Raw genomic sequence first — 15,713 nt, 5'->3', positions numbered from 1 at the left:
GTTAGCAAGGCGAGATACGTCCGACTTGCGCGAGACATGGAGGGATTCACACAACTTTTCACACGATCTGTACGGGATTTGAGCATAGATTTTCGGCCAAAAACTAGGCTATGGCTGAAAAGACGAGGTTTTTATATAAAAAATTATGATCTCGTAGCAAGATTTGGGGCATGAGATTTTGCGCGAGAAGCTGCGAGATTTAATCCAAATTACGAGTTATTTAAATCTCACTCTCGCATACGTGAGAGAAACGAGAACTCACGCGAGATATCGCTATCTCATGCGAGAAACCGTGCTTTTGAGAAGGGAGAGATATGTGATTTTTATTTTTATTTTTAATATTAAGGAAGAGTGGTAAGAAGGGTATATGAATGTTTGTACACTTCATGTACTAATCAAAATGTAAAATTTTAGTTTTGGTTATATTTGGAAAGATCAGGGTTTCAAATCTAGCTGAGATATTGCGATATCAAGGCGAGATATAGTTTTTTTTTTTTTTTTTAACATACTAGTTACGATATCTTTAATATCTCGTATAGTTTTATAAACATCTAGGTAAATGTATGTGAGATATTGATCTCCTCAAGTTTCTAAGAATATTAAATGTTAAAGAACTAGAAATGGATAGAAAATCAACTGGGGAGGCCGAATAACCTGCCATTTTTCAACATTAATTGTTATTTATATGAGAATCACTAGCGAGACTGTCCCAAATTTAATATGAACAATATATAGATTTTTATATTTTGATGTCTATAATTTTTTTATTTAATCTTAGCGTATTTCAAATATCAATAAAATCTCCGTGGGTATCTATTTTGTAACCAGTATCTCTAGTATAATTAGACTCGGATCGGTAACGTTATTTAAAGTTTTAAACCATCGGAAAAAACCGGCATAGATTATTAATATAAATGTCAAAATCCCTAAAGTAAAACCAAGTGGACAACTCACCTGTTATAGTCGGCGCATTTTAGCCTAACCTCCTAAAGAAAATATAATAATTATTGATGCTTTTGCTTAAATTAAAAAGCTTACTATTATGATGAATTTTTTTTAATAATAATTAAACTAATTGTGTGTGACAAATGATTTTGTTTCGCTACAGCTTAAGTGCCCTCCTCACTTTACAGTTAACACAAGCTCTCTATCTTTCTCTCTCCTTTAATTTTAATTTTAATTTTTTGTTCTTTTTTTTTTGTCTTTGGCTCTTTGCCGTTCCGTTTGTCTGAGCCGTTTCGGGTATTTTTTTTTTTTTTTTTTCTTAGGTTCTCTTTTTCATTGTGAAGAAGAAAAACAGAAGTGGAAAACAGGGTTTCATTTGTTAAAACGAATAATCTTCTCTGACAGTGAGCTTCAGATCTGTTGAGAGTCTCTGAGCTTCTGTTTTGTGTCTGTTTCTTCATTCTTTCTTTGTCTCTCTCATTGACGGCAAGAATTTAAAAACATATAAAATAAAATTAAAGATAAGAAAACCCAGTTTTCTTTTTCTTCGCTCTCTTCTGTTTTGGGAATTGTGGGTACAATTTATTTTGACTTCTGTTTTGACTTCGTGGTTGTAGGCTTCAGAAAGTCTTTTCGTTCCGTTTATATTTTTGGCTAGAAGGGTTCCTTTTTTTTTTCTTAGTTGGTTTTGTACTTTTGTTGGGTTAGCAAATAAACGAGCATACCACTGAACTTCAACCCAAAAAAAAAAAAAAAAAAATTGAGTAGAGACAGAGAGAGATCTGCTGAAAAATGTTAGCAATAGGAAGCTCTAACATCGGTGTCCGTACCACCACTACCTGTAAAGCTTTGCTCAGAGAGCTTCAGGTCAGCTCTCTCTCTCTCTCTCTCTCTCTCTTTCTCTCTCTCTCTCTCTCTCTCACACTCTCTCTCTCCTTTTATTCTTGTCTATACCTTTCCTGTGTCCAGTTTTTGTAATTTGCAAACAAAGCTGTAAGCCTTTCTTGTTGAAGTTTTTTTTTTCTTTCTATTCAATGATAAGATTTTCATCTACCCAAGTTTTTGGGTTTACTGCTCTGTCCTTGAAAAAATAAAAAAAATTATATGTTTGTAAAATTACATGAATGTCTTGTGAGTATTTGAAGCTATGAATTGGACTTTTTAAAGATTGCCTTTTTAAATTAGCACATTATGATCAATTAACCCGTGTTTCTTGTTCTGGTACACCACATGAATTTCCCACGTCGTACTCAAGTTACAGCTTGGGTATGTCGATTTCTTGGAGTATTAGCTATGTTTTTTCTTTCAGTTATAAATTAAACAAACGCTAATAATATAGAAGAAAGAAAAGAGAATGAATAATTTATTTGATACCTAACCCCCAATTATAATGTGTAATCAATTCTCTTCGTCTTTCATTAGCTTATCTGTTTAAAAGGGAAAAAAAAGGTTGTGATTATTGAAGAGAGCTTTTCAAAATTGGTAACTTTTTTGGTATCATGGGTTTAACCTTAGGCTTTAGTATCTTTAACTTTAGAGTTGACTTCATATTTATGTTTTTTTTTCATTTTCGTACAGTTAGTGCAGTTCATAATTAAGTTGTGTTTATTAATTTCTCTTTACCCGTTTTCAATTATTTGTTGTTTCATGGCACTCCATGTTGTTTCCTAATTTATAAAAGCCAATATTTAATGGGAACTATTTGCCGGTTTTAAACTATTCTCATTGATGTGTGTATGAAACAGCAAATATGGAATGATATCGGCGAGAGCGAGGCAGACCAAGACCGGATGCTTTTGGAATTGGAGAGAGAATGCTTAGAAGTTTACCGACGGAAAGTCGATGATGCTTCCAATACCAAGGCCCGGCTTTATCACTCCGTTGCTGCCAAGGAAGCCGAGCTTGCCACTCTCATGGCTTCTCTCGGAGAGCTCAACATTCAATCTCCGGTAGAGAAACGATCCTCTTAGGACTCATTAACTTGGTTATTCTTCTAGTTTCCCGGTTTGAAACGAAGTTGGTGTTTATTTGGTTGAAGTTGGTGATTCATTAATATGCTTATAATATGTTTGTATGATTATATTTTTGTGTGTAAAGTTCTCAGCTTTGAAACTTTAAAGACAAGTTTCTTCATTGATGAGTTTTGACTTTGGGCTAGAATCTAATTTAGTGCATTACCTTTTATGACATCTTGATATCACTTTTTTGTGCATTCAATCTCCGGTAGAGAAACGATCCTCTTAGAACTCATTAACTTATTTATTCTTCTAGTTTCCTGGTTTGAAACGAAGTTGGTGTTTCTTTGGTGAAAGTTGGTGATTCATTAATATGCTTATATTTCTTTTTTTGAGGGAAAATATGTTTGTATGATTACATTTGAGTGTGTAAAGTTCTCAGCTTTGAAACTTTAAAGACATGTTTCTTCATTGATGAGTTTTGACTTCGGGTTAGAATCTAATTTAGTGCATTACCTTTTATGACATCTTGATATAACTTATTTTGTGCGTATTTAATGATATTCTATTGCTTATGTTGTACTTTCCAATGGACGTTTCAGATTCATTGTGACCAGAGGTCAAAATCGTTGAAGGCAAAACTTGCTTCCGTTGCACCTTTGGTGGAAGATCTAAACACAAAGAAACAGGAAAGGATGAAGCAATTCGAAGATATGAAGGCACAAATTGAGAAGATTAGTGGAGAGATTTCTGGGTATAGCCGTCTCGACAATGACGTGATCGATTTATTAGGCTTCGGCGAGCAAGATTTATCTTTAAGAAAGATGACTGAATTTCAAAATCATATCCGCGCTCTTCAGAAAGAAAAGGTGAATTGAATGATTCTGAATAATATATTAAAGCTTTTGATTTTTCTTTTTTGAGATCATTTTCTGATCAGATGCCGAAACTCTTTATTTTTTTTTACCAGTCTGATCGGCTTCATAAGGTTTTGGGATATGTGAATGAGGTTCACTCTCTCTGTGGCGTGCTTGGTTTTGATTTCAGCAAGACGGTGAGTGATGTTCATCCAAGCTTGGGTGGGTTGAGCTCAGAACACTCAACAAACATTAGTAATAGCACATTGGAAGGGCTCGAAAAGACAATCTTCAAATTGAAAACTGAGAAAAAAGATCGCATTAACAAGGTACTGTTTTGTGCTTGTAAAAGTCGACTGTTTGTTTCGCCTTTTGTATTGTTTTGATTGAAACCCATTATTTTTTCTTCTATTTCAGCTGAGAAAGACTGCAATGTCATTGTCTGAACTTTGGAATTTGATGGACACATCAAGGCATGAGAAGAGCCAGTTTTTAAAGATTACTTCGATCCTTGGATCCTCGGAATCGGATATCAGAGAACCGGGATCTCTGACAATAGACACCATTGAGCAGGTTTGAACAATTTATTCTTTGCATTTACTTTCTATAGTTATAAAATGCTGAAATTCCACATGTGCCCTTTTGGCAGGTCTCAGCTGAAGTCGAGAGGCTGACCAAATTGAAAGCAAGTCGAATGAAGGAGCTTGTGATAAAAAGGAGGTCAGAATTGGAAGAAATATGCAGAATCAGTCATGTCGAAGCTGATACAAGCACATCCGTTGAGAAATCAACGGCCATGATTGAGTCTGGTGACGCTTGATATCCAAACTCTTAATGAGACGGCAAGCAGGAACATAAACCTTTATATTTATATGTATGTATTTTCCTTTTTTTTTGTGCTCAGGTCTAGTTGACCCATCTGAACTTCTTGCAACTATAGAGGCAGAGATAGTAAAAGCCAAAGAAGAGGCTTTTAGCAGAAAGGATATAATGGATCGAATAGATCGGTGGCTAGCCGCCTGTGAAGAGGAAAATTGGCTCGAAGATTATAATTTGGTAAGCTCTGACTGAAAAATTGTTACTCCACATGTTCTCTCTTGATCCATAAGCAATGAATTTAAGTATGGCTTATATCGTATATGACCCGAAGTTTTTTTTTTTTTTTTTTTTCCTCTCTCTGCATTAATTTCCAGGATCACAACCGGTACAGTGCTGGAAGAGGCGTTCATATTAACCTGAAACGGGCAGAACGCGCTCGTGTGACTGTAACAAAAATTCCTGGTATTGTATTTATTGCTTAGAAGAGTTTATTTATTTATTCTACCGTGAGGTTTTAATGCAAAGGGCTGACTGTACTTCTTTTGCAGGAATGGTTAACAACCTGATAAACCGAACTCTGGCGTGGGAAGATGAAAAGAAGCGATTCTTCTTATACGACGGCGTAAGTCTTTTCTTTTGATTTCTGGCTTTTAAATATATTCCACAGAAACCGTATTGGCTTAGTGGTTTCGTTTTTTTGCAGGTAAGATTGGTGTCGATTTTGGAGGATTACAAACTCAGCAGACGGCAAAAAGAAGAGGAGAAGAGGAGATTCAGGGTACTTTTATTTTATTTTTACCCGTGCTACATAGTATCAGATTTCTCTTATTGTTGGATTAATAAGCAAATATATGGTTTTGGATTTTGTCAAAATTCACTTTGCTCTCGCATTTTTACTTGTGCTACATGTCACTCGTAAATATTCTTATTAAAATTAGCACTCAAAATTCTCATCTGAACCATGACCTTTTCCAAGATCTTATCAAGTCGTAGAAAAATGTAATTTTTTCTCGAAATTTTATTGCTTCATTTCTCTTTTGAATGGTACTTTGAGGGTATTTTAAAGATTGTTTTGTTTCCTGTGTAAAAAAAAATTGTTAGAATCTGAACGACTATTTAAGTGTGCTCTAGCTAATTGGCAGATAGAAATTAATGGGTTTACAAAATAGTCAAAGTTTGTCTAAAACGAGTGAAATACATGCAGTTTACAAAAATGTGCAAACACTTTGCGTCTATATTTTTTGTAACCTTGTCAATAATTTTTTTTGACAATGGTAAATTATTTAATTACAGCAATATAGTCATTATGTTTTTAGCAAAATAACCAAAATACATTGTCTCAGTTTTTTTTTTAAAAAAAAAACTGTCAATAAACTTATTGACACCGGTATATAAGCAATACACACCGCTAGAAAACGTATTGACATGGTTGAAAATTTTATTAACACTAGCCCATTTTTGTACATTTTGACGTTTTAAGTTTTAACTAATTTAGGACAAACTTTAGCTTGTTTGTAAATCCACTAGTTTCCATTGTCTAGAGAGCTAACAGTATAAAAAAATTGGACCACGTAACTTTGGTAAAAACACAAAATTTTAGCTATTTTGTTAATCACCTAGTCTAACATGTCCATTTTGCATATTTTTTCCTCAAACTATAGTCAGCTCTTAATTTTTAGGTTCCACATTGCAGCCATATACTATACCTTCCGAATTATCTTGTTTCTTTTATGTAAATGCTTTTTTACATGATTAAAATGTACGAAAGAGTTAGTTAAAGGATACATACATACATACATACATACATACATACATACATATATATATATATATATGCATGCATACATATATAATATATGTACTAGTTAAAAAAGGGATACATTTGTTGTTTCGCCGTTTTATAGGACCAGAAGAAACTTCAAGATCTTCTGATGACGGAGAAAGAAGCCATGTACGGGTCTAAACCTAGCCCAAGGAGAAGCAGCAGCTTCCGAAAACCGAACGGAAATGGATCGATGACTCCGACACCGCGTCGGAACTCGGTCGGAGTCTCAACTCCGACAGAGCTCATGACCCCGAGATCTCACTCTTCCCGCCAAAACGGCTATTTCAAGGAGATGAGAAGACTGTCCACGGCTCCGCTCAACTTTACAGCCATTGCTAAAGATGATGCCATGTCATCGTACACCTCGGTCTGCGGTTCCGAGCTTGGATCGCCACCCAATGATTAAGATCGGACAGTAGCGGCGGAGATGTTGTGAATACTCAAGGAAGAAGTGTACACTACTATTGTAATTTGTTAGGGTAAAAAAACTAACGATTCACGATGTAAAATTCTCTTGTCTGTTTGCTCGGTAGATTTTACAGTTTGTTGTTTTCACTTTTTTTTTTCCTCAACGGTTTGGTGTTTTTGTTTTGTGTATGGGTTGATATATAGAAGAGAATCTAATACGATGGAAAGTGTTATATAGTAGTCACTTACACTGTTTGACCAAGTATCTTCGCGATTTCGCAAATTTAATTTATCATTTTGCTGCGGATTTACTGTGGAGTGAGACAGCGTGTTTGTCACTGGAAGAGATTGGTGTTGTGGGACTATGACCATCCAACCCACCCTTAATTTGGGGTGAGATTTGACATAGGGGTGGGATTGTTCCAACCCATTCCAAATTTTACCCTAAATTTGGGGTTGATAAATAGTATATCACCAAATTTAGGGTGAAACTATTCATCCACCCCAAATTTGGGATGAAACTATTTGTAATTACAAATCCGTCCACAAAAAAAAAAAATTAATTTGTAATTTAGACCTTATTTTAAATAATTTATACAAAAAAAAAATATTGTAATACGATGTAAAAAGAGAGTAAATAATATGACATTGATAATAATACATAACACTAGTTAAGCACAATACAACCAAATAAAATACATACCAATTATACTAATAACTATACAAATACAATCTTAAATAAAATACATACCAATTATACTAATAAAAATTAATTTAATATTGTTGACATAGAAAAATAAATTAATGTTTAATAAGATTAATATTGGCATAACATATTAATAGATGGGTTAATATGAAATTAATATGAAGTAATATTGAAAAGTATAAAAAAAAAGAATATTCTTTTTGGGATAGGATTTGGTGTCGTGCGTTGGAGTGTAAACACTGTAGCTATACTAAATTTGGTATAAAATTATACCAAATTTGATTTTTTGGTTGGAGATGGTCTAGGAGCGTAGTTTTTTATTTTTTTTTTCTCTTTTACATTTTTTGCGAACGCGTGTTCAGTTTTAACATTCTCATGCATGAATTTGTGAAATATGTTTTTTTTTTTTACCCATCGCACCTAATTGTCAATGAGGAGGAGGAGAAGGAAGAACTTGTTAATAAGACTCCAAAAAGTTGGAATCTTATTGGAACAAAACCCAAAAAGTTGCAAAGGAATTTTTTTTTTTATTATTATTATTTTTTTTTACCTAACAAGTCGCTCGAGAAATTATGAATTTAATGTTATGTAATCATATGTTGCACTAAAAGATGGCACTCCATTTAAACGCCATCAATTGGCCACATATAAAATCTGGCTATATGGGATCTCGCGAGATCCTATTTATCGTATTATTGGTACAATGTGAGAAATGGGAAAAAAAAACCATATTATGAAATGTGATACCGAGACTTTTGTCCAGGAACCATCCGGGAAATGGGACGGAACAGGGATCCCTTTTTAGCACTATTTAATACCATTTTTATAAGTTATATTTTTTTTAATTGTTGATAGGAGAATTTTTTTTTTCAATTGCATTCATGATTAAAGTAAAAGATATAGGAAATATGAGAATTCCGGAACAGCAAAATATGGTAACGGGAATTCTCGGTGTCGTGAAAAATGGTTTCGAGATTTTCCGATACCGTCTTTTACGGTTCCGGGAGTCCCATTTCCCGTAAAATGTGGGACGGGACCAGGGGATCTCATTTCTCGGGTTTCACATGGCCAGTTTTAGCCACAGACGAACAACCAACGATCGAGCCTTATGCTGGAGATGACAGAAGGCCAACGATTGAGCGTTCTCAAGAGTCATGACCATGGAAGGATGACCAACAGCCAAACCTTCAGCTAGCTTCAAAAAGTGGAAATAACCTTCAGTCAAACCTCCGTTGAAGCCTTGTCGTCGCCCCATGAATCCTGACCCCCCGTCCGTCATCGCCGACAGAGGTCGTAGCCCACTGCCTCCAGCCACCATGAACACACCACGCCGTGAAGGAGGATCGTGATCAGCAGAGAGTTCACGTTCCTCATCGCGTACAAAGTGATTAGTAGAGATTGTGAAAATGATCTGAATAAATGACTTCTTTTTTTTTGCTCAAAGAATAAGTGACCTCAGACTTGAACAAGAAGGGGTTAAAAAGCCGAAGAAGAATGGACGATCGAATACTGATTTTTCCTTCTTTTTAATTTTTCTCTTTTATTTTATTTGTTTTAAAAATAATTGTTTACTTATTTATTTTAGCAAGATTACTAATTTGCCCTTTAAATATTGGTCATGTGAGAGTCAACATGCTCAAAAAATAAATTGTAACGGAATATTTTTAACGGAATGGAAAACGCTTTTACAGAACGAGAGTATAGAGTAATTTTTGTGGAAAAATGAGTTGAAAATGCACCTTGTTACTCGACCTAGAGACTAGAGTTCAGGGAGATTATTGTAATTTATCCTACTTCTATTATCCTAATTTATTGTTTTATTTACAATAAGAGTTTAGACCAATGTTTCAAATGCTGGCGATTTTCTCCGAAAATCGGCAGCGAGGCCATTTTCGGACATCAAACGGCCGAAGAAAGCTTTGATATCATATTTCCTCGTTATATCGTTCAAAAATTGCCGATAATGATGTTTCGTTTCCATCATCTTTAGCTGGTCGTTTTCGTTTACTATAAAGAGCAAAATCAAATTAATTTTGGCGACAAACACCAACTTTCGGATGAAACGAAGTATCGTTGGAGGTTTTTGGATCTGGTGTTGAACACGACTATAATCGGCGATTTTCAACGACTTTCGGACGCGCTCAATCAGATTTCCACAAATTTTAAGAAAATCGGCGACTTTCGGGTCAAACAAAATTTTTTTAAATCCGGATTTTGAAATCAGACGCTATGGTGGATATGAGCAAGATGAAGTCATGAATATGACGGCTGGTACAATTTCCAAAAAAAAAAAAAGGTCATGGTTGGTATATTAAGGCTGGTAGCCCTAGCGGGACAAATAAACAACAAAAACCCAATAAATTATGGTGGTATTTTTTTTTTCTTTAATAACACACAAATTAACGTACGTCTGTTATGTGTGATGAGTTTAAAAATTAATATTTGTATATAAAAAAAATTCTAAGAGTTTGTGCTCCATTGTTTTTGAAATAATAATAATACATATATAATGAAATGTTAATGGCAAATTAAAAATAAATGAAAAAACATAAGAGCCTATCAACAGATTATAAATTATGAGGGGTTTTATACCTTATATGTATTATTATTACAAAATTATTGTTTGAAGTTTAGATTGAGTTATTAAAATTTTAAAAATAAAACAAACTACTTGATACTTGAGGAATAAGATGAACGAATACTCGATTATGATGTGATATCGTCATAGTTCGTAATTGTTCTAAAAAAAAGATTAAATGACTAAAAATAACAAATAAAATAAGAATAAATAATTTTAAAAGTGAAAAGATCATCATACATGAATTTTATAAATATATATGTATTCGTTTATTTTGCCACATTACTTCCGTTCGGTTTTCCGTCGATACGTCGGTTTTCCATCGAAAACGGTATTTGAAAACGGCATTTTATTTGCCCTATTTCATATTTTTTTCCGTTCAATTTTCCGTCGGTATGACGGTTTTTCGTAAATCAGGAGGCTCAAAACGGCAACGAAAACGACATTTAAATCCTTGGTTTAGACCATCTGCGATTGGTCTTCAAATTGAAGATAGATATGGAGATGGGTTTGAAATGCATCTTCAAACTCATCTTCATTATCTATATTTAGAGATGATTTGAATAGTGTATCTTCATATTTGAATATGCACAATTTCATCTCTATAATTTTTTTTAATGCCCAAGTTTTTTAAAACTATAAAATTAAACCAAAATTTAATTTATAACTATATTTTAATATTTTATATGTATTATCTATTTATTTTTAAATTAGTGTATTCCAAAAAAAACATTTTTTTCAAATGCAACTCATATTTGAAAAAAAATACAATGAAAATCACAATATTTTACATAGACAATTAAATAAAACATCAAGACATTTAAAAATTTATGAAATGTAATGTTTTAATTTAATTTATATATTCTATTTTCAAACAATAAAATATCATATTTGTGGAATGGATGAATAAATTATCATTTTTTTTTTCAATTTCGGATATATTAATAATAATATATATGTATTGAAACTAATATGAACAAAAGTAATTGTGCTGGGAAAATTTGTAATATATATAAATAATAATGGGTTAAAACTAAATTATAAAAAAAAATTATAGTACGAGAGGATATACTTAAATATTCTTTGTAGAATATGTAAAATAGAGATAGAGTGGGAATAAGAAAACATTGTTCGTCGATATAAATATATAAAATAGAAATGAAAATGTAAAATAGAGATAGAGTGGGAATAAGAAAACATTGTTCATTGATAAAAGTATGGTGTTACGATTTCAACTTAAAAATCCGGTACGTGAGAAAACAATTTTAGAATGGGCATATAAAAATTGATATCTTTGAAAGAAATACTTTTGTTTAAGCCGATGTTTCTATTAGTAAATTCACAATTTCAGCAAAGTAGTAGCCGATTGGTCTGTTATTGAACTAGTTTGGATCTGAAATGGTCTACGTCAACATGAAGTTGTGGTTAAAAAAAATGTCCCAGAGAGAGAAAATTCAATTTCGACACAGACACAGTTGCAAAAGTTACATCCATAGAAAATCCTTTGGTGAAAAAAAAAAAGAAAAAAAAAAAATAAAGGGTTTCAACCGCTGTTGCTGGTGGCGTTCCCGGAGCCGAGCGTGAGGTCCCGGAGCATGGCGACGACCTGAAGCATGGTGGGCCTCTTGGACGGAAAGTCGTCGACGCAGCGGAGCGTGACGTCGAGATACGTGGCCATCTGCTTGACGTCGTCGTCGACGTTGTCCGGCGAGAGAATGAGGTCCGGGTCGATGACCTCCATCTGCTTCCCTTCCCTGACCTTGATCTTGACCCACCCGACGAGGTTGGTGTCCCCGAAGTCGTCCTTGTGGGTGGGCCGTTTCCCGGTGAGGATCTCGAGGAGTATGACCCCGAAGGAGTAGACGTCCCCTCTCGCGGTGCAGCGGAAGCTCTGGTAGTACTCGGGCGGGACGTAGCCGGGGGTCCCGGCCAGCGTGCTGACGCTGAGGTGCGTGTCGAGCGCGCTGATGAGGCGGGCCATCCCGAAGTCGGAGACCCGCGCCTCCATCTGGCGGTCGAGGAGGACGTTGCTGGACTTCATGTCGCGGTGGATGATGTGGGGGATGCAGTTGTGGTGGAGGAAGCAGAGGCCCTTGGCGGCTCCTCGGGCGATCCTCTTCCGCTGCTCCCACGTCAGGCGGGCCCGGGGCGAGGACGACCGGCCGCCGTGGAGCATCTCCTCGAGGCTCCCGTAGTCCATGAACTCGTAGACGAGGAGCCTCTCCTCGCCCACCTTGCAGTAGCCGAGGAGAGGGACGAGGTTCTTGTGCTTGATCTTCCCGAGGGTCTCCATCTCCGCCATGAACTCGCGGTCCCCCTGGCAGCTCAGCCTCACGAGCTTCTTGATGGCCACGCTGGAGCCGTCGCGCAGCGTGGCCTTGAAGACCTCGCCGAAGCCGCCGCTGCCGATCAGGCTGGCCGCCGAGAACCCGTTGGTGGCCTCGATCAGCTGCGAGAACTTGAGCTTGCGCAGCTGCCGCTGGAACGTCGCCACGTTGATGCTCAGCGCCTCCCTCTCCTTCTCGATCTTCCACGTCGTTTGGGCCGCATCGCGCAGGCTGCGCAGCATCTTGGCCTCCTCGGCTTCTCGCCGCCGGGCCCGCATCGCGATGGCCCACACCACCAGCACGCAGGCCGAGGCCGCCGAGATCAGGACGCCCAGGACCACGCTGTTGCCCCACCCTGCCCCCTTTGAGGACTTCGACTCCGACTCCGAGTCTGACGCCGGCGGGGACGGGGTTTGGGAGCTGTACTGGCATTCGGGGAGGGGGACGCCGCACAGGCCCGGATTGCCCGCGTACTGGCTCGCCGGGAGCGTGCTGAGCTGGCCTCTCGTCGGGATTTGCCCCGTGAGGTCGTTGTCGGAGAGGTCGATCTCGACTAGGAACGAGAGGTTCGAGAACGAGTCGGGGATTTCGCCCTGGAGCCGGTTGTGGGAAGCGTCGAACACGCCAAGGTTTCGGAGCTTCCCGAGGGACCACGGGATCTCGCCGGAGAGCTGGTTGTGGGCGAGCTCCATGACCTGGAGGGCGATCATGTCCCCGAACTCGCTCGGGATCTTCCCAGATAGCTGGTTGTACGAGAGGTCCAGGTACTCCAGCGTTTGGTACTGGGTGAACATGCTCAGAACCGCGCCGGAGTAGAGCCGGGTGAACTGGCAGCTCTTCAGGGTCGGGACCTGCAGGAGCCGGTCCGGCCGGATTCCGGCGAACTCCAGCAGCCCGCCGGCGCCTCTGCAGGAGCTCCCGACGTTGCGGACGAAGACGAGCGTGTTGCCGGAGAGGATCCCGGTGAGCGCCTTGGAGCCTTGCTGGCGGCCGAGGCGGGGAGGGATTTCCCCGGTGAGCTTGTTTCCGTTGAGGTCGAGCCAGACGAGGCTGGTGCAGTTCGCGAGCTGGGGCGGGATGTCGCCGGAGAAGCTGTTGTTTCCGAGCTGGAGGACGGCGAGCCTCGTCATGAGCCCGAACTCGCCAGGGACTCGGCCGGAGAGGCGGTTGCTGGTGAGGGAGAGCCACTCGAGATCGGAGCAGCCGAAGAGCTCGCTGGGGATCTCGCCGCTGAGCCGGTTGTTGTTGAGGATCAAGTCCTTGAGGCTACGACACTTGCCCAGCTCCGGTGGGAGTTTCCCCTCCAGGCCGTTGAACCACGCGATGAGCTTCTCGAGCTTCGCGAGCTCTCCGAGCTCCGGCGGGATCGAGCCGGTGAGGTAGTTCAGGCTGAGGTCGATCCGCTTCAGGTTCGGGCACTTGGAGAGCTCGCCCGGGATCTCCCCGGCGATGAGGTTGTCGGGCATCCGAAGCTCCTCGAGCGACGCCGCGCCGGGGCAGAGGTCCCTCGGGACGGCGCCGGAGATCCGGTTCGAGCTCAGATCGATCACTCTGAGCTTCTTGCATGACGACATCGAACCCGGGAACGCACCCGAGACCGCGTTGTTGCTCAGCAGCACGCTCTCCAGCGCGCCGAGCTTCAGAAACAGCGAGTCGGGGATCGGACCCGACACGTTGTTGTTGGAGAGATCGAGGAGCTTCAGCCACGTGCACGACGACAGGGACGCCGGAATCTTCCCGGTGATGTTGTTGCCGGCGAGCCTGAGCTCCACAAGCGAAACGCACAGCCCTCCGATCTCCGGCGGAATCCAACCGGTGATCTGATTGCCCGACAGATCGAGGATCTGCAGATTCTTCAGCCCTCCCAGCTCCGACGGGATTTCCTGGGCCAGTAAATTCGTCGAAAGGTCGATCGATTTGAGGTTCGAGCAGTTTCTCATCGCCGGCGGGACCGAGCCGGTCAACCGGTTGTTGGCCAAGCTGATCTCGGTCAAAGAGTCGCAAGAGCCAGCTTCCATCTTCATCCCGGTGATCGGCCCAGTCAGGTTGTTGTACGAGACGTCCAGGTACTGAAGCTTCGGGGCGGAAAAGAGAAACTTGTCCGGCAAGAAACCCGTCATGTTGTTGAACGCGAGGTTGACGTAAGCGAGGTTAGGGCATCGGAGGAAGAGAGTCTCCGGGAGCGGACCGACAAGGCCGGCCAGGGATAAATCCAGCTGCGTGAGTCCGTACGGAAGGTTAAGCATGGACGTGGAGTTCAAAGAGAAGGAATTGGAGTTCAGGTTGAGGACGGCGAGCATGGTCAGAGAAGCGAGAGCATCGAGAGAGACTGTGCCGGTGAGCGCAGAGCCGTTGAGGTAAAGCCCAGTGACTCTACCTTTGGAAGAGCACGTGACTCCGCTCCAATCGCACGTGCTCTTCTCCGACGATAATTCCCAATCCGACAAAACCCCGCTCGGGTCGCTTTCGACGGTTTTCTTGAACTTGAGGAGGGCTTGGCCGTCTGTCCTGGCCGAGAGGGCGTCTTCTCCGGCAGCGGCAGAGAACGAGACCAGGAATGTCAGGACGACCGTCACAGAGATGTGTTTGTGACTAATTGGCTTCGGAATTTGGCTTCTCTCCATCGATGCTATTTTTTTTTTTTTTTTTTTTTGGTTAAAGGTGATAGAGAAATATACAGATGATTAGAGTGAGAGAGCGAGAAAGCGAGAAGCGTGGTGAGAACGATGATGATGATTTGTTGTGTAAAGCATGAGCTGAGTGAAGCTACCGCTGCTTTAGCAAAAAATAATAAAAAATAAATAAAAGGAATAAAGTCTATTTTTTTCCTTCCCCTTTTGGCGAGTGTTAATTTTCTAAATTGGAAAATGGAGGGAGTCTGGAGAGCAATAAGAAAATTGGTGAAAAAAATATGATATAGAAAAAAAAGAAAAGAAAAAAAAGTAGAGATAAAGGGAGAGAAATGGATTTTTTTTGGTGGATAGGCATATCCTAAAATTTTATGTACGTAATACGGTTCTTCGTATCAAATCTTCCCTGAGACTTTGTTCGTATCAGTCTACTACTGTTTGAGGAGGGAATGTTTTTCAGAGGATTGATTTGACTTTGGGTCAAAAGGAGTGGGGACCACAGACAAGGTCTTTCTAAGATCGGCGCCGCAGAGACAAATATATATATATATATATATATATATATATATATATATATATATATTCATATATTATAGTACAAGATTGGTATGTGTTCGACGTTCCCGGAAGTTATTGTTTGTCAGTGAGCGTGAGAATGTTTCC

General features: G+C 39.6%; 2 protein-coding genes across 2 annotated transcripts; one reads left to right on the top strand and one right to left on the bottom strand.

Moving 5' to 3' along the window:
• The first annotated feature begins 1,260 nt into the window (after nucleotides 1–1,260).
• On the top strand, nucleotides 1,261–7,071 carry LOC149402076 (65-kDa microtubule-associated protein 6-like). The gene is made up of 11 exons (XM_089609204.1): nucleotides 1,261–1,812; nucleotides 2,691–2,894; nucleotides 3,503–3,769; nucleotides 3,871–4,086; nucleotides 4,175–4,330; nucleotides 4,407–4,566; nucleotides 4,662–4,813; nucleotides 4,951–5,038; nucleotides 5,125–5,198; nucleotides 5,280–5,354; nucleotides 6,481–7,071. Exons 1-11 carry the CDS (start codon nucleotides 1,738–1,740, stop codon nucleotides 6,805–6,807), a joined length of 1,794 nt encoding a protein of 597 aa, XP_089465330.1. The 5' UTR covers nucleotides 1,261–1,737; the 3' UTR covers nucleotides 6,808–7,071.
• Nucleotides 7,072–11,470: 4,399 nt separating this feature from the next.
• On the bottom strand, nucleotides 11,471–15,329 carry BRL2 (BRI1-like 2). The gene has a single exon (XM_089609529.1). It carries the CDS (start codon nucleotides 15,042–15,044, stop codon nucleotides 11,637–11,639), a length of 3,408 nt encoding a protein of 1,135 aa, XP_089465655.1. The 5' UTR covers nucleotides 15,045–15,329; the 3' UTR covers nucleotides 11,471–11,636.
• Nucleotides 15,330–15,713: the final 384 nt, after the last annotated feature.

The sequence above is a fragment of the Urtica dioica genome, chromosome 3 (assembly GCF_054948205.1).
Source record: "Urtica dioica subsp. dioica isolate 48M chromosome 3, U.dioica_male_clone48M_v1_H2, whole genome shotgun sequence".
NCBI classification, from domain to species: Eukaryota; Viridiplantae; Streptophyta; class Magnoliopsida; order Rosales; family Urticaceae; genus Urtica; species Urtica dioica.
The sequence above is the reverse complement of the archived record's forward strand: the minus strand, read 5'-3'. Positions and strand labels throughout refer to the sequence as shown.